The 23,960-nt window shown below is 41.8% G+C and overlaps 3 protein-coding genes and 1 long non-coding RNA gene across 4 annotated transcripts; 3 read left to right on the forward strand and 1 right to left on the reverse strand.

The window, feature by feature from the left end:
* Positions 1-215: 215 nt before the first annotated feature.
* c2cd2l (c2cd2 like) lies at positions 216-18,662 on the forward strand. The gene is made up of 15 exons (XM_089017191.1): positions 216-696; positions 906-1,327; positions 7,792-7,887; positions 9,080-9,199; positions 9,309-9,419; positions 10,312-10,422; positions 10,506-10,605; positions 10,692-10,824; positions 11,758-11,822; positions 12,882-13,000; positions 13,200-13,341; positions 13,407-13,505; positions 14,239-14,327; positions 15,890-16,103; positions 17,311-18,662. The coding sequence occupies exons 2-15, from the start codon at positions 968-970 to the stop codon at positions 17,559-17,561; spliced, it is 2,010 nt and encodes a 669-aa protein (XP_088873317.1). The 5' UTR covers positions 216-696; positions 906-967; the 3' UTR covers positions 17,562-18,662.
* On the reverse strand, positions 14,776-19,430 carry LOC148886602 (uncharacterized). The gene is made up of 3 exons (XR_016117881.1): positions 19,387-19,430; positions 15,883-16,087; positions 14,776-15,777 (listed from the first exon to the last, which is right to left on the reverse strand). It is a non-coding gene; the product is annotated as an uncharacterized LOC148886602 (long non-coding RNA).
* Positions 19,431-19,673: 243 nt separating this feature from the next.
* On the forward strand, positions 19,674-20,327 carry h2ax (H2A.X variant histone). The gene has a single exon (XM_089017088.1). It carries the CDS (start codon positions 19,772-19,774, stop codon positions 20,198-20,200), a length of 429 nt encoding a protein of 142 aa, XP_088873214.1. The 5' UTR covers positions 19,674-19,771; the 3' UTR covers positions 20,201-20,327.
* A 2,226-nt stretch (positions 20,328-22,553) lies between these two features.
* hspb9l (heat shock protein, alpha-crystallin-related, b9-like) lies at positions 22,554-23,534 on the forward strand. The gene has a single exon (XM_089017087.1). It carries the CDS (start codon positions 22,617-22,619, stop codon positions 23,238-23,240), a length of 624 nt encoding a protein of 207 aa, XP_088873213.1. The 5' UTR covers positions 22,554-22,616; the 3' UTR covers positions 23,241-23,534.
* The last annotated feature ends 426 nt before the right edge of the window (positions 23,535-23,960 follow it).

Below are 23,960 nucleotides of genomic sequence, written 5' to 3' on the forward strand. Positions count from 1 at the left end.
AAAATATATATTTTTAGGGGAGACTCACACTTGCACAAATGTGGAAAAATATTTTACGCTGATTAACTTGTTATGGAGGCAAATAAAATATAAAATTAACATTACAAAAAAACCCGTTTCGGGACACAATAAACTCGGTTCAGAATTAATTGTTGACCGTTCTATTTTTTTGTAAAGTAAAATAAAATATACATATAACATTAAACAGTATTTAAACGCTTGTCTTATTACTTATTTTTTTAAAAAAGGGAATAAAAAGTGAGTTATATATACACTTGTACAACAATTTACTCACTGAACTCATCGTCAATTCCTGCTCGCTATTATTTTGAAAGCGGTGCTTTTTCTTCCGTTTTACCTTATATCCGCTCCTCCGCTGCAGCGCCACCTGCAGGTTGACGTCATTCTCCCGATCCAGTTGCCGTGTTGTGGAGGTCCGTCTCGCTGGGAGATCAGGGAAGATTTGGAACCGAGTGGATCAGGGCAGTACGAGATCTTTGAGCATTAGGTGGGGGGAAAAAGAAGATATATATTTTTTAAAAGACAGAGACGCTTGCGTGAAAAATGGAGATTGTGCAATGGGACAAAGTCATGTGCTGTTGGCGCCTCTCTATATCGCCATGAAAGCAGCAGCTTCATGTTACCGCGACTTGCTTTCGATTCGCACGGTGCGGCCAGGACCGTCCAAGTCAAACGGTGGGTTTATTTCAATCTCATCCTAATCAAATTTCAATTCAATAATATCAATTTTGGATGTTCCTCTCTTGCGCATGGTCACGCCGTATTTAATGATGTCCTCAAGAAGCTTATTAGGATGATTCAAACGCACCACCATATTTCCCTGTACTTAATTCTTAGTTTCGCATATTATAATGGTCCTTATCGCTCTTTTTGGTGCCTTTCAGTTTGAAGGGTGCCTGCCTGCCCTCTTCTGACATTTCGACATAGACATGAGAGGCTTCAGGAGATGGTGATGGAGCTCCAAAAGTTGAGCTGGCTGGTTCTGGTGGTGCTTTTCCTGGCCTCCTTAGTCATCGTACTGGTCTGGCTCTTCCAGTTCTCGCTCAGCCTCCTGCGGCAGTGGACAACCAGGAAAGTGGGCGAGCATCAACAGCTGCGTCCCTCCCTCGGGCTGCATCGTCATCGCGGCTTGGCCGCAGGTGTGTGGGACTTCCTGCTCAAGCTGCGACCCACTCCAGATGCGGGAGATGAATCCCAAGTTGGGGTTCGAGCCTTGTTGACCTCGCTCTTGTCCTTCAAGTCGTTCGGCGAGCAGTGTCGGAGGAGCTGGGTCAAAGCTCTGAATGAGCAAGCTTGCAGGAATGGGGTAAGTCACAATTGTCATCGTCACGCGACAAGGCAAACGAGGACGAAGGGAGTGTGCTGGTAGTGCGTTGCGAAGCGGCGCAGGTGTGTATTTTGATGGTCTCCGCGGAGAGTGTCGAGGTTAAGCGGATGTGGGGCCATGTCCTTACGTAAGAGCTCTGAAACAGAAGAGTAGGGAGACGAGACCAGTCGGTATAAATCGCAGTATGAACGCCTACACTTTGTAAAAATAGCCTTGGTTACAGATTTGAAATAGTGGTCTCTTCACTTTGGGATTATACAGAGTTCTGCTTTCAGCATGGCATCATTTTACATAAATTGTAATAGCGTAGTCGTAATTCGCATCCGCATTGACCCGTCAACGCCATCGCAAAGTCTGACCACGCACTTCCCACGCAAGTCTCATAATTGTTTGATTCTGTAACTTTATATTAAAATTCCGTAGCAGGCCATGAATGATCACCCTAGGCCTTCAGTAGTGCTATGTCTGAATCAATCAGCAGCTGCGAGTGTGGTGTGATTTACTACATGTCCACAAGAGGGTGCCGTTGGCCAGGAAATAACGTGTGACTTGAAGAAACTGAAGAAATACTGTCATTAAATTGTTCGAATTGTTACTACGAAAGTGTGGATTCACGATAACCTCATGAAATTGCGATAATATTTGCTATTTTTTGCTAGCTACAGAGCTGTCCAACCTTTCTTAATGATGTCCATCTATTCTTGAAAAGTCCGCCTTGAAAATGGCTTTAAAAGTAAATCTGCAATCAAATCCATTTCCAAACTGCTATTAAATCCACACAAATTTTTATTTGCTTAGGCAGCTTGCTACAGATACAGTGTGCTAGCTCTGGCCAGTATGTTCTTGTCACTAGCGGCTAGTGATACTATGATTGATTGCTAGTATTTGCCAATCATATATATATAACTAGCCAATCATAGTTTGCGAAAACTCTGACGTAGAACGCCATTCCCGAATGTGTTCGTTTGTTTTCATGCTTGGGTGCTGATGAAGTGCTGGCCATGGCCTCTGGCAATGTTATTTCTTTTCCACAAGCGGGCAGCATTTCTGTTTTTTCCATGTTAGCGCTTTGTTACAGCTTCAGCTATTGTTAAAAGCGTTATATAAACCAATCTGTATGTATTGCATTGTATTTTGAACAACCGCCCTCATTTCAAGCTCATATAACTCCAGACCCATGTAATTTAGGAATTGACTCTTCTTTCTGATTAAATAAGATAGTCGTCTAGGGTTTCTAACGCTTGTATTGAGTGTTTATGTAGTCCTAAAACTCAATAGTCCGTAGGTCTTGGAATTCAAGTGACAATGACAAAAATCCTGGCACTGGAGTGGACACATTTTTTTGCACATGGTCTGGCAGTGAATGAGTTAATCTCATGAATGTAATGTAATGATTTGGCGATCAAATGAATTAAAACAGATCATTTTCCATGGGTCATTAAGTCATTAAGTGCGGAGACAAGCTGCTCCCTTCAGTGCTTTCATGTGATAGCAATTTCTGAACTGAGACTTTATTCGCTTATTTAGGTAAAAAAAAAAAAAAGAATAATATTTTCTGTTCATGCGTTTGGGTGCATAAGCGTCCTGTGATCCTAGTTTGCGTATGCTAATCACTTGACTGCAGAAGATAAAGGACTGTGACGCTGTTGTGAGATGATAAAATGAGATTCCAATTTGATACACTGGCGGCTGCATTGGGAGCTCGTTCTTGAACTTGAAAAACCTGCTGTGGGACGCGACTGGTACAGACGAGTCACACCCCACTCTTAGCCCGCCGCGCTAAATGTGGTGTACTTTCTCTTCCGCTTTGCATTTTGGCAAACGTGGCTCCGTGGGAGCCAAACAAAAGCCCCCCCACACTCCCTTGTGGGCTTCACATTTTTTTACGTGAATTTTTACTCCCGTTATGGACTTAGAAACTGCAACCCAGTGACTAAAATTATTCATATACAGTGATACCTTGACTTACGAACTTAATTGGTTCCCAGACAGAGTGCGTCAGGTGAAAAGTGTATATCCCAAAAAATCATTTCCCATAGGAAACCATTAAAATGAGAATAATCTGTTCCCAGGTCCCCATAAAACATAATTTTCTACTTTCCTAGCCTTAAAACTACACAAAATACACAATTTTATGTATAATAAATGCGTTATGGTATTATAATTAAAGAAATAAACTGTACTGTGTATCGGCACCTAAACCGGAAAACACAAAACCAAACTAATTTGTGAATGGCGCTCTACGTCATATTTTCAATTCCCGAATACATTTGTGAATGGCAGTGAATGAGTTAACAATCTTCCTTCTTTAAAACTTTTATGTTCCTTTGGGGTTTTCATGGAATATTTTGGCCTTCAATTTTTCAGCAATAAACGATTAATTTGAGACACCGAATACAAAAACAGAAATTTTAATTATTGTGGCAAAAATGGTGAAATTGAGAAAATAAATTCACCCTGCAAAGTAATTTTAATAGATTATTGAAATGAAACGGCGTTTTATATATGCACTACTTCTTCCGGGGGGGTGGATGTTGACACCAGTTTTTTGGCTCAATATTACATCACATATAAGGTGCACCAAATTATAAGGCGCGGGGTCATCTGTTGAAGAAAATCAAGGCTTTTGGGTGCACCCTATAGTGCGGAAAATACGGTAGTTCCATGGCCCCTAAGGAGTAATATCCCCCCCACACACACACAATAAAAGGACAGATTAACGTAAAACCATCTCAGGTATTTTTTCACAAATAATTCAAATGCTTGTTTTCTTTCCCTACCGCCATGTCGTGTACTGTACTCAAATAGCAAAGACCGCCATTTTTTTTTGCCGGACCTTATTTTGTCGTCACCGGGCGAGAAAGCCGGCGGCGCACCCACCGGATTTGTCCTTACGACCTCTATTCACACGCACGTGTGGGTTATTTGGGGGATATCCCGAGGACTACGACGGTGTCACTTTAGGTTTGTCAGAATCAGTCTGGTTGGCACCCGAGGGCTGGCGACTTCTGTAATAAAAAATAAAAAAATAAATACAAACAAGCGGCAACCAGGAATGCACTCAGCCCGCGGCTGCGGCTGACCCTCAGTCGTCTGTTCTGGATTGTCTTTCAGTTTCTCTGGCAGTGAATGAGTTAATCGCTGAAAATTCTATAGATTTTTTTGTATTGTGATAAAACTGATAAAACTGTGGAATATTTTTGAGCTGCACAAAATACCACATTATACTATTTTGCAATTTCTATTTTTGTTTTTGACATCAAAAAAATGGCGGAATCCATTTTAAAAGATCGTATTTTCTGGTGTATAAGGCGCACCAGAGTATAAGGCGCACCCCCAATGAAGGGTGTATTTTCAAACTTTTCCCAGATATTAGGGGCACATTCATTGAATGAAAAGGGGTTTCCAAAAGTATAATACAAATAATAAAACTGAGCGCCTTTCAAAACTCTCAAGGTCACTTTACAGTCACGGGATCAGTTTTTCTGCACGTGAGCGGCGGCAGCCACATGCGGCAGCGATCACTCAACCTGGAAGTAACTCAAATGGATAGATAGCTAGCTAGCTAGCTAAGAGATAGCTAATAATAATAATAATAATAATAATAATAATAATAATAATAATTAATACTAATAATAATACATTTGATTTAGAAGCGCTCTTCAAAACTCTCAAGGGTCACTTGACAGTCACAGGACATGTTACATAGCTAGCTAGATAGCTAGCCAGCTAGATAGCTATATGTACAACTCTGTCAATCATGTGAGGAAGGAAAACTCCTATTTGTGGCCTTGAGGCGTACAATTTCAGTTGAGTGACACCTTCACTTGAACAAATCTGAAACATAAAAAAACAGTGGCAATAGATAACTAGCTCGCTTGTTAGATAGCGAATAGATAGCAAATAGATAGCTATGTAGCCAGCTAGCTAGTTAGATAGCGAATAGGTAGCAAATAGATAGCTATCTAGGTAGTCAGCTAGCTAGTTAGATAGTAAATAGATATCTAGCTAGGTAGTCAGCTAGCTAGTTAGATAGTAAATAGATAGCAAATAGATAGCTAGCTCGGTAGCCAGCCAGTATTAGGGTAAAGACAAAATATATTTGAACGTATGGTATGTCATTAATGGAAGGCGCACCTTATAGTGTGGAAAATACGATAAAGATGAGAAACCCCCCTTTCTACCTCCCATGAGCAACTAGACTAATCTAAGGTCATTCTGCTAACAGGCATTGACTAATTCGGACCCCCCACGACTACCCTCCTTGTGTCTTAATTTGCTAATATGTCATGGGCTCTCTTTGTCTCATCTTAGCATGATTAGCAGCGACGTTCAGGGGAATTTGATCTTAATTAGCCTGACGGAGACGCCAGCGCGGCAAACTTTTGGCAATGCACCTTGACGCAGTCAATAAGAACCCGTTTGTGGACGCTATGCAATCCGTGATACATCAGTCTGAATTTGTTGCGCTCTTTGGATGTAACGAATGACCGGCTAACGGCTCCCGCGGCTTGGGCCAAGTAAAGTAAACATCGCTGTTTATAGTGTGTCGTCATGTCCCCATCATATATCCGGATGTACGTTATCGTGAAGCAGCGCTGCACTTTGCATCCCTCCTCTCTTGCGTCAAAATGAAGTTAAATCACCCTCCCCCTTCCAGCCCGCCTCCGCTTTTCAGCTTGGAATTGCATCTCGAGAGACATATGTTCTGACAATGGGGGGATTTTGTTTTCTCACACGTGCATCTCACGAACCAGACAACGATAATTTCTGCACAAACATGACGATATTCAGACACATTTGTATTACATGTATACATGTTACTGTCCCTGCAATTGAGAGTGTGACCTGCCTTGTCCTTGGGTGTTCTGAAAGACGCTTGTAAATTAAATGTACAGTGATACCTCGGTTTACGAACCCCTTGGCTTACAAACGTTTCGGTTTATGAATGTTAAGTTTATGAAGATTTTACCTTGGCATACGAACTTTTTTCGAGATACACACGGAGCTGCCTCAATGAGTGATGTGTCGTTCGCGAACGACCCCGTTCTTCTAAGAAGAAAATGGCTGCCGACTGTTTTTGTCCTCTATTCCCCGCCCCCAGTCTTCAGTTCAAGCCACGTGATTGGTCAAGAACACAGCAGTGAGGGGAGGTGGTTGAAACATGAGACAGGCAGACGACAGTGAGATCGTTTCAACTTTGATAGTTCAAAGGCAGAGTGTACACTGCAAGGTTAAAATATCCCATCAATCAGGCTCCACAAATAACCTGCACAAGCCATCTGTACACTTGATGCAAAAAGCTATCAACCCAGCTAAACAGAACACAATTGATGAGGAACTACATAAAATTATCACAGAGAAAGCACCTACAAGGGATCATTCCTCAAGATGGTGAAAGAAGAACGTTACGTTCCTCATCATGTGTTTAATGCTGAGGAAACCGGCCACTCCATTCCATCAAGCCATTAACGACCATAACAAAGGTAAATCAAACGACTTTATTATACAGTACAGTTTATTTATTTAATTATAATACAATCTCACATTTATTATACATAAAATAAGGTATATTCTGTGTCGTTTTAAGGCTTAGAAAATTAGAAAGTAGAATATTGTGTTTGTTTGCATATGTATATGTGTTTGTTTGTATGTATTGTATATGTTTTATGGGGACCTGGGAACGGATTATTCTCATTTTAATGGTTTCCAATGGGAAATTATTTTTTGGGATACACAATTTTTGCCTTGCACATTCTGGGAACCAATTAAGTTCGTAAGCCAAGGTATCACTGTATTACATCTAATGTATTATTATTATTTATTTTGGGTATCGAATTAGAATGTTTCCGAGTCACGTATGACATCGCTGAATTTGGAATCTACAAGGGATGAACTCCAACATGCTCCCTACCAGCCTTCGGTCAAACATATGTTGCCAATTGCATGCCAGCGTCCTCATTCTGACTGAACGGATGCAACTCGCTGCTCGCCGTCGCGGCGTTGTCGTGTCACGACCGTAAAATAACCCCTTGGTTTTTCCTGCCAACCTGCGTTACAATACCAGATGGTGGAAGTAAAATGTTATATGAAGTAATATGTATTGCATTGTATTGTATTGTATTCTCATTGGGTTTGGAAAACAATGAACATTTGGCAGCGCCCCCCCCCCCAAAAAAAAAGATTTTTCCACGCCAGACAACAACCACGCTTAAAATTCATAAGGCGGCCTAGTTAGTTGGTGTCCTCGTGATATTGAGCGTGTTTCATTAGCCGACTGGGAGAGAGAGAGAAAAAAACTCCCTAAGGGATCTGACTAATTGCTGGCAAGTTGCATACAAGTCTGCACCGCCGTCGCCGCGGTTCATGATCTCGTGCGTTGCCTCATCGCGGTCACATCCGTTCGCGTAATATTTCGTACGTTTCTTCTCTGTCTCTCGCAGAGCTCCATCCAAATCACTTTTGACAGCCGAGTCCGGTTTGTGACCGTCCCCGCCATTGAGAGCGTGACCTGCGGCGACCAGTCTGCACGCAAAACGGTGCGTAATCGCCCGGCCGCTCTTTCCGATTTGCGTTCCTGTGTTTGATATGTAGGAAAGGCGCAACGATCAATCCGCATTTAATCAGTTGTCAAATCAATCATGTTATTTTTGGTTATTAATGAATCATTTATATATTTGAGATAGAGAGAGAGGTACAGAAATACATACAGATAGACAGACGGGCAGACAGATAGACAGACAGGCAGATAGATAGACAGTGATAGATACAGTGATACAGATAGACAGAGATAGATAGACAGACAGTTAGAGACACAGATAGACAGACGGGCAAACAGACAGATAGACAGAGGCAGATAGACAGACAGAGATACAGATTGAGAGATAGACAGACAGGCAGACAAGCAGATAGACAGATAGAGGCAGAGATACAGACAGACAGACAAAGAGATACAGAGATACAAAGACACAGACAGATAGAAGGAGAGATAAAGATAGATACAGAGAAAGAGATACAAAGACAGACATACACACAGGGAGATAAAGATTGACACGAGAGACAGAGATACAAAGACAGACAGAGAGATAAAGATAGATACAGAGAGACAGACATAGACATACAGACAGACAGACAGGCAGATATCGAGAGAGATAGATACAGATAGACAGGAAGCTACACAGACAGACAAGCAGATTGACAGACAGACAGATAGGCAGGCAGATATACAGAGAGATAGATACAGATAGACAGGCAGATAAACAGGCAGACTTAGCAGATAGACAGGCAGATATACAGAGAGATAAATACAGATTGACAGGCAGATATATAGAGAGATAGATACAGATAGCCAGACAGATAGGCAAGCAGATACAAAGACAGACAAGCAGATAGACAGGCAGACAGACAGACAAGCAGATAGACAGACATATATACAGAGAGATAGATACAGATAGACAGATAGACAATTTTTTAAAATTGGAATTTTGGTTTCTCATAAGCAATCCGATTTTTGTAATCCTCTCTGAAAGGCTGTTGTGTTAATGGTGCTTTAATACTTCTTCAGAGACAACCAAAATGTTTAAAACGCACCAAATGTGGAATTCATTTTGTATTTTGTTGACACGTAAAAGTGACGCGAAGCATCGTGAATTCCGATGACGCAAAAAAAGAAGATCCCCGGATTGACTCGTACGAATCTTTTTTTTGTTTATTTTTTCTTTCCCCCGACAGGTTTTACATTGTAAATGTCGGGTGGACACGGTGGCATTTCCTGTTACGGTTACTCGGCAGTCCCCCGCTGCCGTTGCCATGGACACCTATCAGATTACCATCGCGCCGACAGTGGCAAAGGTACCGAGAGGCGCAACACCTGGTTGCTTTGACTTTGAACAGGATTGGTGGAAAGGTTTTACGATCTGTTGTCCCACCTTGCGTCCTGGCTGTCCCAATTCCGATTCAGGTGGTCGTAAGTCTGGAGGATGCGGAGGAAGACGGACTCTTGGTGTCGTGGGCTCTTTCCAAGCAGCCATCATTGAAATTGACCGCGTCACCGTGCAAGCTGCCGAGATATGTGAGAAGATTTGATCATTAGCATTTGTGCTAGTAAGAGTCTGTATTTTCAACTCATTGTCAGAAACCTTAGAGTCCTTTCTTCCATCAGGAAAACAGTTAATTCCTAAATTATATGGGTCTGGAGTTATCTGATCTTGAAATGAGGGCGGCAGTACAAAATACAATAAAATACATATTATTTTATATAGCGCTTTACGACATCAGAAGCTGGAACAAAGCGCTAACATGGACAAAAGGCAAATGCTGCCCCCTCGTGGAAGGTGAAAAACATTGCCAGAGGTCTGACCAGCGCTTTATCAGCGCCCCCACAAGAAAAAAGCAAAGCCTGAACAAATTCGGGAATGCCGCTCTACGTCATATTTTTCAATTCCCTGAGTAAATTCGAGAATGGCAGTGAATGAGCTAATGAGGAAAAATATTGTATGCTACTAAAGCTAAAAACATACAGTAGATCCGTAATCAGATATAATAATAAAAAAAAACTTTTTATCATTACAATTATTGTGTTGCTACCAATTTTTCCATCATATTTATCCATACATTACACATATCTACCTCCTTGTGGAGGATAAAGAATATACAAACGTGGGTACTGTTATATCGAATGTCTAAATGTCTTGCTGCACCATTTGTGTTCACGTAACAAACAATTGAACCTGTTAAAACTAAAATGGGTCTTAAATATATTTGACTCAATGATTGTAAAGGTCAGAAAGGTCAGAAAAACCAAGACCTAACCAAATTCGGGAATGGCGCTCCACGTCATAGTTTCAATTCGGGAATGGCGGTGAATGAGTTTAGTGAGTAATAAACGAATGCAAATATTGTTTTTAGCGGTGTCTTGCTTCTCGCCGATTATCCGTTGCCTCATCAATCGTGGTTTTTTTTAGGGTCCAGATGACAAGGGAGACCTGGATGTGATCAAGACCCTGATTGAGGACACTCTCTTCAGCTGTCATCCGGCAATGATCCTCAATCTCGGGGCTTGCACCACATCTCCAGTAAGGAGTTTTTCTTCTTCACTCCATTTCCAATTGGAATGTAATTCGCCTAAATTTTCGCCACTCTGCTTTTCTTCTCACAGGTCCCCGCGGAGCAGCTCTCGCTAGGATTAAAGCCTGTACCCCAGAGTGTCTTTGTACAGCGACTCCATCTACGGCAGCTCAGGGTGACCTTAAGTAAAGGTCAGATTCACCCCCTACCCCCTATGTGGCTTCAGTTTTCTGTCTGTAGGATCCCTCACGGAGCTTACCGTGATGCATGCTTACAGGCCAGTGGTGTAGCTCGGTGGCGCTGTGCTGCGTCCTCAGCTTGAACCATCCCTCCTCGGAAAGGACAACCTCTTTTCTGCCTGTGCCCCACAATCCAAAGACCCCGGTGGAATGGCGAGAAGAAATTAGCCTGTGAAATAGCATTTCATATTATGGGCAACATTTAAAGGACAACCGACACCATTTTTTTTTTTGTTTCCTAACTGACATCAGAAAAACGTTTTATAGCATCTAAAATACTCAAAAAACACAGGGGGATAGTTTTAGTCAAATGCAAAACACCAATAAAAATGACTTAAAGTGTCCCGAAACTGCCACAAAATGAGCTCGGAACTGGCGGGATTCAGAAGGTCCCGCCCCCTTGTTTGTGACATCACGCCAGGACGTCTTGCCTTGATCTAGAATCAAAACAATGGCTTCAGATTCGGAGAAGATGCTTTCTTGTTACTCATCCAGTCATGAATATGATTCAAATAGTTCTGAAGAGGAAAGCATACATGTTTGTAATCGATTAAGGAAGTCCTTCCGGATCATTTTGAGGCGTCTGGACTCCAATGTAGCGTCCCGGAAAATGCACATGATGGCGCCCAAGCTCCGTTGGAAATGGGCTGATTTGTCTGCTGGGAATTTGTGTCAGCGAATATCAAATAGTTGTCTTGGAAACACACAACGATTCACCATCGCGTTATTTATGTAGTTTTCCTTCTAATTTCGCCATCAACACGAAGTTTCCAGACCAAACAAAGTACCCAAAATGCATTGTGTGTCGCTTTCTCAGTCACGGGCGTTCCCTCCGTGACGTCACGTCAGGAATCGCCATGAACTCGAAAACAAGACTTCCTGAATATTCAGCGCAAGTCTTAAAACGTAAAATGTGGCCATATGCCGTGGAATCTTTGTAAAATGCGCTCAGTAGAAGTCATTTGAAGTGATTTTACAAATTATGGACACAACTTGTCTGCAGGCGTCGGTTGTGCTTTAAAAAAGAAGCCATTTTTAAGGGGGTTTGTTGTTGTTTCCGGGATGACTAACACAGCTGTGTCCTTTGTGTGACTGTATATTTAGGGAGCTGAGCCCAGAAACCAAAGAACTGAGAGCGAGACTTCTGGAGCGGAATGGCAGAAGCGAGCGTAAGTCTGGGATCCCGTCCAGATATTTATTTGGCTGTAATGGTCGGCGAGATCCATATGCTAAAACGTTTGCGGCAGAATTCTGTTTGTATGTTTTTTGAAACATTATTATTATATTATCGCACATGAGTTTTAGCTCAATTTTATTAAAGCCCTAAAGTACATTCATCCTTTCAAAATATTTGTTTTCGGATGCTTATTGAAGTACTTTTTTTTTAAACAATTCATTTATGATTTATATATCAGAATTGTTTTTAACTCATTCACTGCCATTCCCGAAATTATTCGGGAATTGAAAATATGAGATATATATCATATATATATATGATATGATATAGAGCGCCATTCCAGAATTAGTTCAGGTTTTGTTTTCTCTTGCTTGGGTGCCGATAAAGCGCTGGCCGTGGCCTCTAGCAATGTTTTTTTTTGCTTCCACAAGGGGGAAGCATTTCCCCTTTTCCATGTTAGCGCTTAGTTACAATTTCAGCTGTTGTTAAAGCACTCTATAAACCAATACGTATTTATGTTCGGAGTTTGTTTTTTTTTCTTACTGGGGTGTCGATAAAGCGCTGGCCATGGCCTCTGGCAATGTTTTTTTCCATGGTGGGGTGAGGTTCAATTTGGATCCTTCTCACAAAAGACTTCTTAGGCAAGGTAGGCTTAGTTATGCTGATGAGGTGATACCAGTGCAAATGAAGCAATCAGGCCAGTCGTAGACACTGGCACTGGAGTGGACACATTTTTGCACATCGTCTGGCAGTGAATGAGTTAATGTTACGCATAGAGGTAATTTTCAAACGGCACATTATAAGAACACATGGGACAATAATCCGACTATAATAATATAAATGTCAATTATAATGGTGGTATGAAGTATTCTTAAGTGTTTAAGAAGCAGTGTGTTCACTACCAGACTATGTGCAAAAATGTGTCCAATCCAGTGACAGGGTTTTTGTCATTTTCACTCAAATTGAATGAGTGAATGAGTTAAAAAACAAAAGCAGTGCCATTTGTACCTGACTCTTTGTTTATCTTCTCTCTCTCTCTTTTGTTTGCTAGAATTCCTTCCAGGGCATGGCTCCTTTGTCTTGGACCTCCAGTCCAAAGTTCCTACCTCTGTCCTACTCACAATAAACCCAAGCCACTCCTTGGAGCCTATCGCCATCATTACAGCAGAAGTGAGTGACAAGTTAGGACGCATGCCAGCTATTAAAAAAAAGATACGGAATGAGTTAGCATGTAGCATTAGCACCCGTTCAAACATTTTGATCAGGCGACTTGTGAAAATATTGATGTGCAGATAACTGCTAAATGAGACATAAAAAATGTGGATTTGCTTCAATCAATTTTGTTGTTGTTATGAATTAATCTACTCAGCTGCTCTACGTGGAAACCGAGGAGGTCCGGCCACCACTTCGCTCCAAAAAAGTCGACGTGGACCGAACCATCATGCCGGATGGAACCATCGTCACCACTGTAACGGCGGTCCAATCCAGACTGAAAACGGGGCGCAGTCCAGGTACATTTGAAGCAGGAATTAATGTATTGCTTCGCAACACCTTTACCTGAGTTCGTAATGTGTAGGTGATTCTCCCTTGCGTTCGCCGGCCAAAGTGGAGGTGACGGAGAACAAGCCCACCATTCTCTCTGACGGAAGAGGCACCCCGAGTCCGGATCCCAGCAGTGAGTTTAAAACCAAGAGGGCCAAACAGCACCTGGATAAAAAGTATCGGGTTGAACCTCTTAACGGGTCGAGTGAACGCTGGCGCGTGTGGCTGCCGCTGCTCACCCGCAGAAAAAAATATCCTGTGACTGTAAAGTATCCTTGAGAGTTTTGAAAGGCGCTTATAAATGAAATGTTGTATTGTATTTTATTAACTCATTCACTGCTAGACATGTGCAAAAATTGGACTTCAGTGCCAGGGTTATTGTCATTGTTATTCGAATTCCAGGAGCCACAGAATATTGAGTTTTAGGACAACATAAACATTCAATGCGGCGTAATAAATCTTAAACTCTCTTCTTTCATCAGAAAAAAAGTTACTGTATTTATTCAAGTATAACGCGCACACGTGTATAATGCGCACCCCTAATTCTCAATCAAAAATCGGGCTAAAATGTTATTTCACTTTTTCTCGACTCGGTGACATTATATCAATTAAAATATGAAGATATGAATTGAAACGCTGGATATTGTTAATTGTGCAAAACAGCAATGCTTAACTCACGTTTCAGTGTGGCACCCGAACTTTGAGTTCTTTTTTTAGGTAGAAAATTGCACGTTATACTCGAATAAATACGGTAATTCCTAAATTATATGGGTCTGGAGTTATATGAGCTTGAAATGAGGGTGACTGTCTAAAATACAATGCAATACATACATATTGCTTGTCTAATGGTTTGGATCCTGTTGCAGAAACGGCCATTCGCCAGCTGACCGATTTCAAAACGGCAAGAAAGACTCCGACAAAGAGAAGCACATTGATCATCTCGGGCGTGTCAAAGGTCAGAGAATTTAAGAGTTGTAAAGATTGATAAAAAGTAGTAAAAAAACAAAACAAACAAAATCTAGATTTATATTTTGTTATATCTTTATTTCCTGGTTAGAATCAAATGAGCGGTTTAACAAAGGACACTGTTGATTTTTAGCATTAGTCATCAATCTTGACGAGATATTTCAAGTCAAGATGTCTTGTCAAAATATGAAGCTGACCACCATTTTGTTTTGTCAAAATACAACGCTGACCACCATTTTAGAAGATCGACAGTACCTACATTTAAAGGACAAGCGACGCCTCCGGATAAGTTGTGTCCATAATTTGTAAAATCACTTGAAATGACTTCTACTGAGCGTATTTTACAAAGATTCCACCGCATATAGCTACATTTTATGTTTTAAGACTCGCGCTGAATACTCAGGAAGTCTTGTTTTCCAGTTATGACGATGCCTGACGTGACGTCACGGAAGGAACGCCCCTGACCGAGAAAGCGTCACACAATGCATTTTGGGTACTTTGTTTGGTCTGAAAACTTCGTGTTGATGGCGAAATTAGAAGGAAAACTACATAAATAACACGATGGTGAATTGTTGTGTGTTGCACCAAGACTACTATTTGATAATAGTTGACACAAATTTCACGCAGACAAATCAGCCCATTTCCAAAGGAGCTTTGGCGCCATCTTGTGCATTTTCCGGGCGCTACATTGGAGTCCAGACGCCTCAAAATGATACGGAACGACTTCTTTAATCGATTGCAAACATTTATGCTTTCCTTTTCAGAACTATTTGAATCATATTCAGAACTTGATGAGTAACAAGAAAGCATCTTCTCCGAATCTGAAGCCATTGTTTTAATTCTAGAGCAAGGCAGTGTGTGACCAATAGTGACGTCACGAACAAGGGGGCGGGACTTTCTGAATCTGCCCAGTTTTCGAGCTCATTTTGTGGCAGTTTTGGGATTCTTTAAGTCATTTTTATTGCTGTTTTGCATTTGACTAAAAATATCAGCCTGGGTGTTTTGGCTATTTTAGATGCTATAAAACATTTTTCTGATGTCAGTTAGGAAACAAAAAAATGGTGTCGGTTGTCCTTTAAGTTCTAGTCTCAGCTCCCCTACCGCAGACCCCCCTCTGAGCACATTCAGATCACATTACAGCAAGCTTCTGACCTGATTTCTGAGTGAAGGAGAAACATTTTCACTTCAAGAAGCTGCAGCGGTAACCTGACACATTTGAAGACAGGCGCAGATAACACTGAATGCCCTAAATTGTTTATATTTTTAACAATGTGAAGCACGTGAGGTCAAAAATGCGCTATCACAATAAAAGCATACCATGAATTCACCGGTGGCTCCGCAATAGGAAAACATGTCATATTAGTTGTTTGTTTTTTTTTTGTTCTTTTTACTTTGTTATTTCCGGGTTGAGCTGGCGCGTATGGCTTGCCACTGCTCACCTGCAGAAAAAAATATCATGTGACTGTAAAGTGTCCTTGAGAGTTTTGAAAGGCGCTTATAAATGAAATGTATTATTATTAAAACTTATACTGCACTCATTTTACCTGTCAGGTTCCACTGTGTCAAGACGACTGCACGCTGTCGAGTGGTTACGCCGCAGCAATGGACGCTGCCATGCAAAGCAACCATTTTGCGACGAGACACCACCAAGAACCGGATGAAACGACACCGTCTGATGTCTCGGAGCGTCCCTCGGTGGATGACGTGGAATCAGACACTGGCTCCACCGGTGCTTTCGAAACACGTAGCCTGAAGGATCATAAAGGTGGTGACATCATAACATTGGCATGTCAAATCACTATCATGGGAATGTTTTTGGGAAATGTAATATCCTTTCTTTATTGTTAGTTTCTGGTCTTAGTAGCACTGTCATTGGTACAAAATTTGATCTTGCTGCCACCTGTTGGCTAATATGGAAAAAATATAATAACCATCAAATAATAATAATAATACATTTTATTTCTAAGCGCATTTCAAAACTCTCAAGGACACTTTACAGGTAATAGTAATAATAATAAAATACAGTGATACCTCGGTTTACGAACCCCGTGTCTTACGAACTTTTTGGTTTATGAATGTTAAGTTTATGAAGATTTTACCTTGGCATACGAACTTTTTTCGGGATACACACGGAGCTGCCTCAATGAGTGATGTGTAGTTCGTGAACGACCCCGTTCTTCTAAGAAGAAAATGGCTGCCGACTGTTTTTGTCCTCTATTCCCCGCCCCCAGTCTTCAGTTCAAGCCACGTGATTGGTCAAGAACACAGCAGTCAGGGGAGGTGGTTGAAACATGAGACAGGCAGACGACAGTGAGATCGTTTCAACTTTGATAGTTCAAAGGCAGTGTACACTGCAAGGTTAAAATATCCCATCAATCAGGCTCCACAAATAACCTGCACAAGCCATCTGTACACTTGATGCAAAAAGCTATCAACCCAGCTAAACAGAACACAATTGATGAGGAACTAGATAAAATTATCACAGAGAAAGCACCTACAAGGGATCATTCCTCAAGATGGTGAAAGAAGAAGGTTAAGTTCCTCATCAAGTGTTTAATGCTGAGGAAACCGGCCACTCCATTCCATCAAGCCATCAATGACCATCACAAAGGTAAATAAAACGACTTTATTATACAGTACAGTTTATTTATTTAATTATAATACCATAGCACATTTATTATACATAAAATAAGGTATATTTTGTGTAGTCTTAAGAAAAAATTAAAATTAGAAAGTAGAAAATTATGGTTTTTGGGGACCTGGGAACGGATTATTCTTATTTTAATGGTTTCCGATGGGAAGTAAAATTTTGGGATACACACTTTTCACCTTACACACTCTCTCTGGGAACCAATTAAGTACGTAAGCCAAGGTATCACTGTACAGCGATGTACTAATTTGACGTTAGCGGTTCAAATCTTAGCTCGTTAAAAAAGGCATGGGTCTAATACGGTATTCTCTCCATCCCACAGTGGGGTTTCTCCAGAGCGGATCAAAGCTGTTATTCCGCAAAAGACATCGTGAAAAACAACCCTGCCTCAGCCAGTCCCACGAGGACGTCTCCAAAATGGATAACAACTTCACCGCGGCAGCAACCGGCGGCCGAAAGAAGTCCGCTAGCTTCTCGCGACGTCTCATCAAACGATTCTCTTTCCGATCGTCGGGGAAATGGAAAGGGAAAAGCACAAGTACTAACGGAGGGGCGGGCTCAGGCAATAACTGATCCAGTTCTGTTTGCAATCCCAGGAAGCTGTCTGAGCACAAGATGATTCCATTTGATGGATGACACCCTTACAAAGTGCTTTGGACAAAACTGGTTCTGTATCAAATGGCGTTAGCTCAAATAGGATGCCATATTTTGTTTTGACTGTAAGATTTTACAGGATGGGACCACGGAACAGTTGCAATGAATTTGGGGTTCACTTTTGATTGACTGGTGAAATGATTTAAGAATGCCAGAAGAATTGCATTGGCGCACTTTGGAATTGATTTTTTTTTACATTCTACATATAACATGTACAATATCATGGTAATTTATGATTATGTGAAGTGCTATTTATTTTATCCTCATCACGGGTTGTCTTAGTTGAGTTACACTGTCAAATAGAGAAATTGCTGTGATTTTTCAATGCAAATGTTATTTTTTAAATCTAGTTAATTCCATGTTCATGGAATTTTAGCCGTATTTGCTTCTACATTAAATCAAGAAATCCTTCAAAGTAGGTTTTAAAATAAGCAGGGAATTGTTGTAGATTGTACTTTTTTGACAACGTTGTTGCTTTTAAAGGACAACCGACGCCTCCGGACAAGTTGTGTCCATAATTTGTAAAATCACTTCAAATGACTTCTACTGAGCGTATTTTACAAAGATTCCACAGCATATAGCTATATTTTACGTTTTAAGACTCGCGCCGAATATTCAGGAAGTCTTGTTTTTGAGTTGGTGACGATTCCTGACGTGACGTCGAAAAAGCGACACACAATGCATTTTGGGTACTTTGTTTGGTCTGAAAACTTTGTGTTGATGGCGAAATTAGAAGGAAAACACATAAATAACGCAATGGTGAATTGTTGTGTGTTGCACCAAGACGACTATTTGACTATTGGAGTCCTTATGGCTCGAATTGATACGCTGCAGTCGGAAGGACAGTGATATGATATGTAAAATGTGCTTTACGAAATGCTGTTTAGATAAAGCCGCAAAAAAAATTGCCTGGCTGGAATGTGAAACTTGGAGTAGAGGCAGTAACGTGTGGCCTGTGTGATTTCTGATTTGATTTTGATATGTTTTAATTTATTTCAAATAAATTATTTAAAAGCTTCATACATCGTTCTCCATGTTACTTCCAACAAACAAGCAGGTGGCAAATGTCGTCTCATATAGTTCATGTATCCGACATTCATGGGGCTATGAATATCAATGATGTATCGTTCGCGAACGAGCCGGTTCTTCTCTGAAATGAACGAAGAGAGCCGGTTCTTAACAAGGAGCCGGAAACGGGAGCTGACTTTTTTTTGTCATCTATTCCCCGCCCCCAGTCTTCGGTTAAAGCCGCACGTGATTGGTCAATATCTGTGGTAGAGGAGGGATGCTAGCATTAATATGGACAAATGCTATCACAATGTTATTATTATTATTATTATTATTATTATTATTATATTTTTTACTAGTTGGTATGATAGCATTATTAATATTAAAAGCAAATTAGTGACAGCTGATCATAAGACCAGAGTAACCACAGGGAAAGTGAAAATTAGTGGATGCTCTGTGAGCACATATCAATCAAGCCATATAAATAAAAATATTTGATATCGTGTATTTTTTACACGAGTAATTCGTTTTTCACATACGTTTACATGATTTTTGGTAGTTAACTTAAACAACAAAAAACAAAATGAGGAGCCATTTGTGGCTCCTCATTTTGGTGATATTTTTTGGTGATATTTTTAGTGAGCCGAGCTCACGCAAAAGAGCCGGAATTCCCATCACTACTATATTAACACTCCTCCAAAACAACTGTGTTTAGCTACATTTCATTAAAACTTACAATCGTTCCTCCATTTTCCTTCAAGCTTTCTAGTTCCGCTTCCAGCGACCGTTTGATTGGTTCTTCATGAGCGCCCAAATTTTGAAACAAGAGGGAATAACTCCCATTGGCTATGAATTCCACGTGTTACTTTTGAACCAATCGCTTTCCTTCTTATTGCAATTGGTGCAACCCTTTAATCGATTCCTCCAATCGTTACTGGTTTCCTTTTTCTTTTCTTGATACCGTCATGTCAATCACGTGATTATTTGCCGTCATAGAAGCCAATCGCGTAAAAGGGCGTGACAACACCATCCTTTTATATATTCGACTCGGGCTTGGCACTTTCTAGTACACTCGCTGAAATTACGGAAGATTTTGCTTGTAAATAAAACTTGCCGTAAATATGTCTGGAAGAGGCAAAGGAGCCGGCAAGACCCGCGCGAAAGCGAGGACCCGTAGCAGCCGAGCAGGTCTCCAGTTCCCGGTCGGTCGAGTCCACCGTCTTCTCCGCAGAGGTAACTACGCAGAGCGTGTTGGTGCCGGAGCTCCAGTTTACCTGGCCGCCGTGCTGGAATATCTCACCGCCGAGATCCTCGAGCTCGCCGGTAACGCCGCCCGGGACAACAAGAAGACTCGTATCATTCCCCGTCATCTTCAGTTGGCGGTACGCAATGACGAAGAGCTGAATAAACTTCTTGGCGGCGTCACCATCGCCCAGGGCGGTGTTTTGCCCAACATCCAGGCCGTTCTACTGCCTAAGAAGACCGGACAGTCTGCTCCGAGCTCCGGCAAGGGAGGGAAGAAGGCTTCATCGCAGTCGCAAGAGTATTAGCCACGTGGCTAGTAACTTTCATCCCAACGGCCCTTTTAAGGGCCACCCAAGCTACATCAAAAGAGCACATGGCCTTGGTGTGTCCGAGTCACTTTTTTACCTCAATAAATGTTTTTGTTAACGTTGAGCGAATATGTGTTCTGCCATTATCGGCTGACTGAGAGGTACTGGTTCCCATTGTAGCTTAGCATTTCCGACTGAGCTCACACGTAATTAGCTAACCCATTCGGCAGTTTTAAATATTTTATGTTCTCGACGTCTTAATTTAAAATTAACATCGCGGCACATATCTATTTGTGTCCGTTTTAATACGTCGTAGAGAAGTCTATATTGTCACGTGCACCGGCAAGATGGCTGTTTTCGATTTCTGAAACAAAGCTAATATTTTGCTCAATTTGGACGCCATTTGTCGCTAAAATTATTAAAATGGTCACCACTATGCAAAGCCTTTATTATATTGAAAGTTATAAACCCGGTTTCTGAAACGTTTTTTGTTCCTCTACAATGCATTTTGGATTGGACTGGATATGCCTTTATTAGTCTCACAGTGGAGAAATTTACATTTCACAGCAGCAAAGTGATGAAAGGAATGAAAGTAGAAAAACAAAATACATGAGCTGCTGGAAAGGCAGAGAGACAATTATGAGGGAAATAATGCTTAGCTTCAAGAAAGTGATAGCCAAATAAAGACGCACCAAACCAATCGGACAAACTGATTCGGTTACAGTGCCCCCTCCAGGCGAAAATGTAAAGTGCAATTAAAATTCTTAGAAAACGTAAATCGCGTTTAAACACAAACCGTTGGAGGTAATGCTTTTATATTGAAAGCGTCTGATCGGATCTGGCGACTTTTCCAGCTGACGCAGTCACGAAACGAGTGGTAATAGCTGTAATGCTTTTATCCTGAAAGCGTCTGGCCGGATCGGGTGATTTTACGAAGAGTATGAGACGAATGCGAAGAACTATGTATTGAATTAACTGTTGCTTGCTCGAAACCGACTACATCTTGTTTACCCACACCACGACAATAAGGTCCGACAGAATTCAACTCAGTGGCACTGGTTTGATATAGACCTATGAAGTAAATCAGGATCTAATGGTGACCGGGACTTTGTTATTGTCAACTTCCGGTTATTGACAATTCCGAGCAACGTCACAAATTTAAACGTTGGCCAGTTCGATCAAACCGAATCACGCTGTTTCAAACCATTGAAATTTGCCTCGTTTCTAAGGATGAAACTGATTTAAAAATTAATTTAAATGTCGTTTGAGTGTCACAACACTGCACAATATGGCCAAAGTTCAATATGAAAAAAATTTGACATAACCGATTCAACATTAGGTGGATTCTTACAAAGATGTATGGATAGATAATAAATATTTACCTGTTTCCCCAGAAGATTATCACGGACCAAATTACAGCCGGTATCTCCAAGGTATCACCGTTGTACCTGAAAAAATACAGTACAGTAGTAAAATACTCCATGACTCCCACATAATAAATATAATACATTTCATTTACAAGCACATTTTCAAAACTCAAGGTCACTTTACAGTCACAGGGCAATTTTTTTTGGGGGGGTGAGCAGTGCTAGCTAGCTAATGGCTAGTTAATAGCTAGCCATCTAGACAGATAGCGAATAGATAGCTAGCTAGATAACAGCCAATCAGTCAGAGAGCTAATAGACAGAAAATAGATAGCTAATAGACAGCAAATAGATAGCCAGCTAGTTAGTTAGATAGCTGATACTAAAATGGTACCCAAAAACGATAGCTAACTAGCTAGTTAGACAGCTAATCAATAGCGAATAGATAGCTAGGTAGCCAGCAACAGTCACCCCGTTCAACCGGGAATAACTCAAATAGATCAAGTTAGCTAGCTAGCGAATAGATAACTAATAGATAGCTAGCTTGCTAGTTAGACAGCTAATCAATAGCAAATACATAGCTAGCTAGGTAGCCAGCAACGGTGACCCCGTTCAACCGGGAATAACTCAAATAGATCAAGTTAGCTAACTAGCTAATAGATAACTAATAGATAGCTAGGTAGTTAGACAGCTAATCGATAGCAAATAGATAGCTAGCTAGGTAGCCAGCAACGGTGACCCCGTTCAACCGGGAATAACTCAAATAGCTCAAGTTAGCTAGCTACCCAATAGAAAACTGATAGCTAGCTACATATTGCACATATTACTCTTTAAAGCCAATGACGGAGTTCAGCGCCGGAAATAGGACAAAGCAGCGACACGTTGGTATGTGCCATGCGCATATGCTGCATTTAGACACTGACACACACTCACACAAACAGGAATGTTGCTGGAACTTTCCGCTGCGTGTATTTAAGCGGCAGGGATGCCCCAACGCCACACACTCCAAACCCCAAGTTGTGAGGATCAAGAACGAAGACCCAAGCAGTATGTTGTGCCCCAGCGTCTTCCCGCCGTCGACCGCTCTGAGACCCTTCACGGACCCCCACTGGCCCATCCGTAGCCTCTGGCCCGAGACCAGGCCGCTCTTCTACCACATCGAGCAGGAGATGCTACGTCACATGCAGGAAATGAGGCAGAACATGGAGTACATGGAGAGGTTGCACCAAAAGATCTTTGAGGAGATCGACCACACGCCGGCGACCGCAACCTTCAGGCCCATCGCCTTCCAGGAACTGAGGCCAGATGGAGGAAACTTTGCGCTCAGCTTGGACACCCAAGAGTTCTCCCCCGAGGAGCTTTCCGTGAAGCAGGTGGGCCGGAAGCTAAGGGTGAGCGGGAAGACGGAGAAGAAGCAGGAGGATGGCAAAGGCTCTTACTCGTACAGATGTCAAGAGTTCAGGCAGGAGCTGGATCTACCGGATGGCGTGGACCCCGATACGGTCACCTGTTCGCTGGTGGGCGGGCGGCTGCAGATCCAGGCGCCGCGGGAGAAAGCGATCGGCGACGGGAAGGAGCGAGTGGTGCCCATCAACGTCGCCCCTGCGCCGGCTATCGCGGCGGCCGCGACGCCGTCCTCGGACGTCAAGGACTCCTCAACTGTTGAGAACTGACAGTTCCGATGGACAAGACATGCTTTCTATTTCGGATATTTTAGACAGTAATTATGAATCACATCAACTCACAAAAAAATGGAGTCATCTTCTATTTCCAATAATGATGGATGATCTTGTCGAGGAAATTCTTGTCAGGCATGCTGTAAAGTTATTTATAAACATGGCCTCAATGGGGCAACAAACAAAGTGTTTTTGGTCATTTTTACGGTAGAATATAAGTTGTTGTGTTTTCTGAAACCCACATTCATAATTTAATACAATAGAAAATAAATAAAGTTTGCGTGTCATGAACTAACACTGCAATTCTATCTAGCTATCTATCTCGCTAGCTCGCTATATCCTGAGTAGTTCGCTATATCCTGAATAGCTCACTAGATCCTGTCTAGCTCGCGATATCCTTAGTAGTTCGCTATATCCCCCTCGCTCGCTCACTATATCCCCTAGCTCGCTCGCTATATCCCTTAGCTAGCTCGCTTGCTATATCCCCTAGCTCGTTCGCTATATCCCCAAGTTCGTACGCTATATCCCCTAGCTTGCTTGCTATATCCCCTAGCTTGTTCGCTATATCCCCAAGTTCGTACGCTATTTCCCCTAGCTCGCTCGCTATATTCCCTAGTTCCCTCGCTATATCCCCTAGCTCGCTCGCTATATCCCCTAGCTCGCTCGCTATATCCCCTAGCTCGCTCGCTATATCCACTAGCTCGCACGCTATATACC

The sequence above is a fragment of the Hippocampus bargibanti genome, linkage group LG16 (genome assembly GCF_051943395.1).
Source record: "Hippocampus bargibanti isolate YZ-2025 linkage group LG16, ASM5194339v1, whole genome shotgun sequence".
In the NCBI taxonomy this organism is placed as follows: Eukaryota; Metazoa; Chordata; class Actinopteri; order Syngnathiformes; family Syngnathidae; genus Hippocampus; species Hippocampus bargibanti.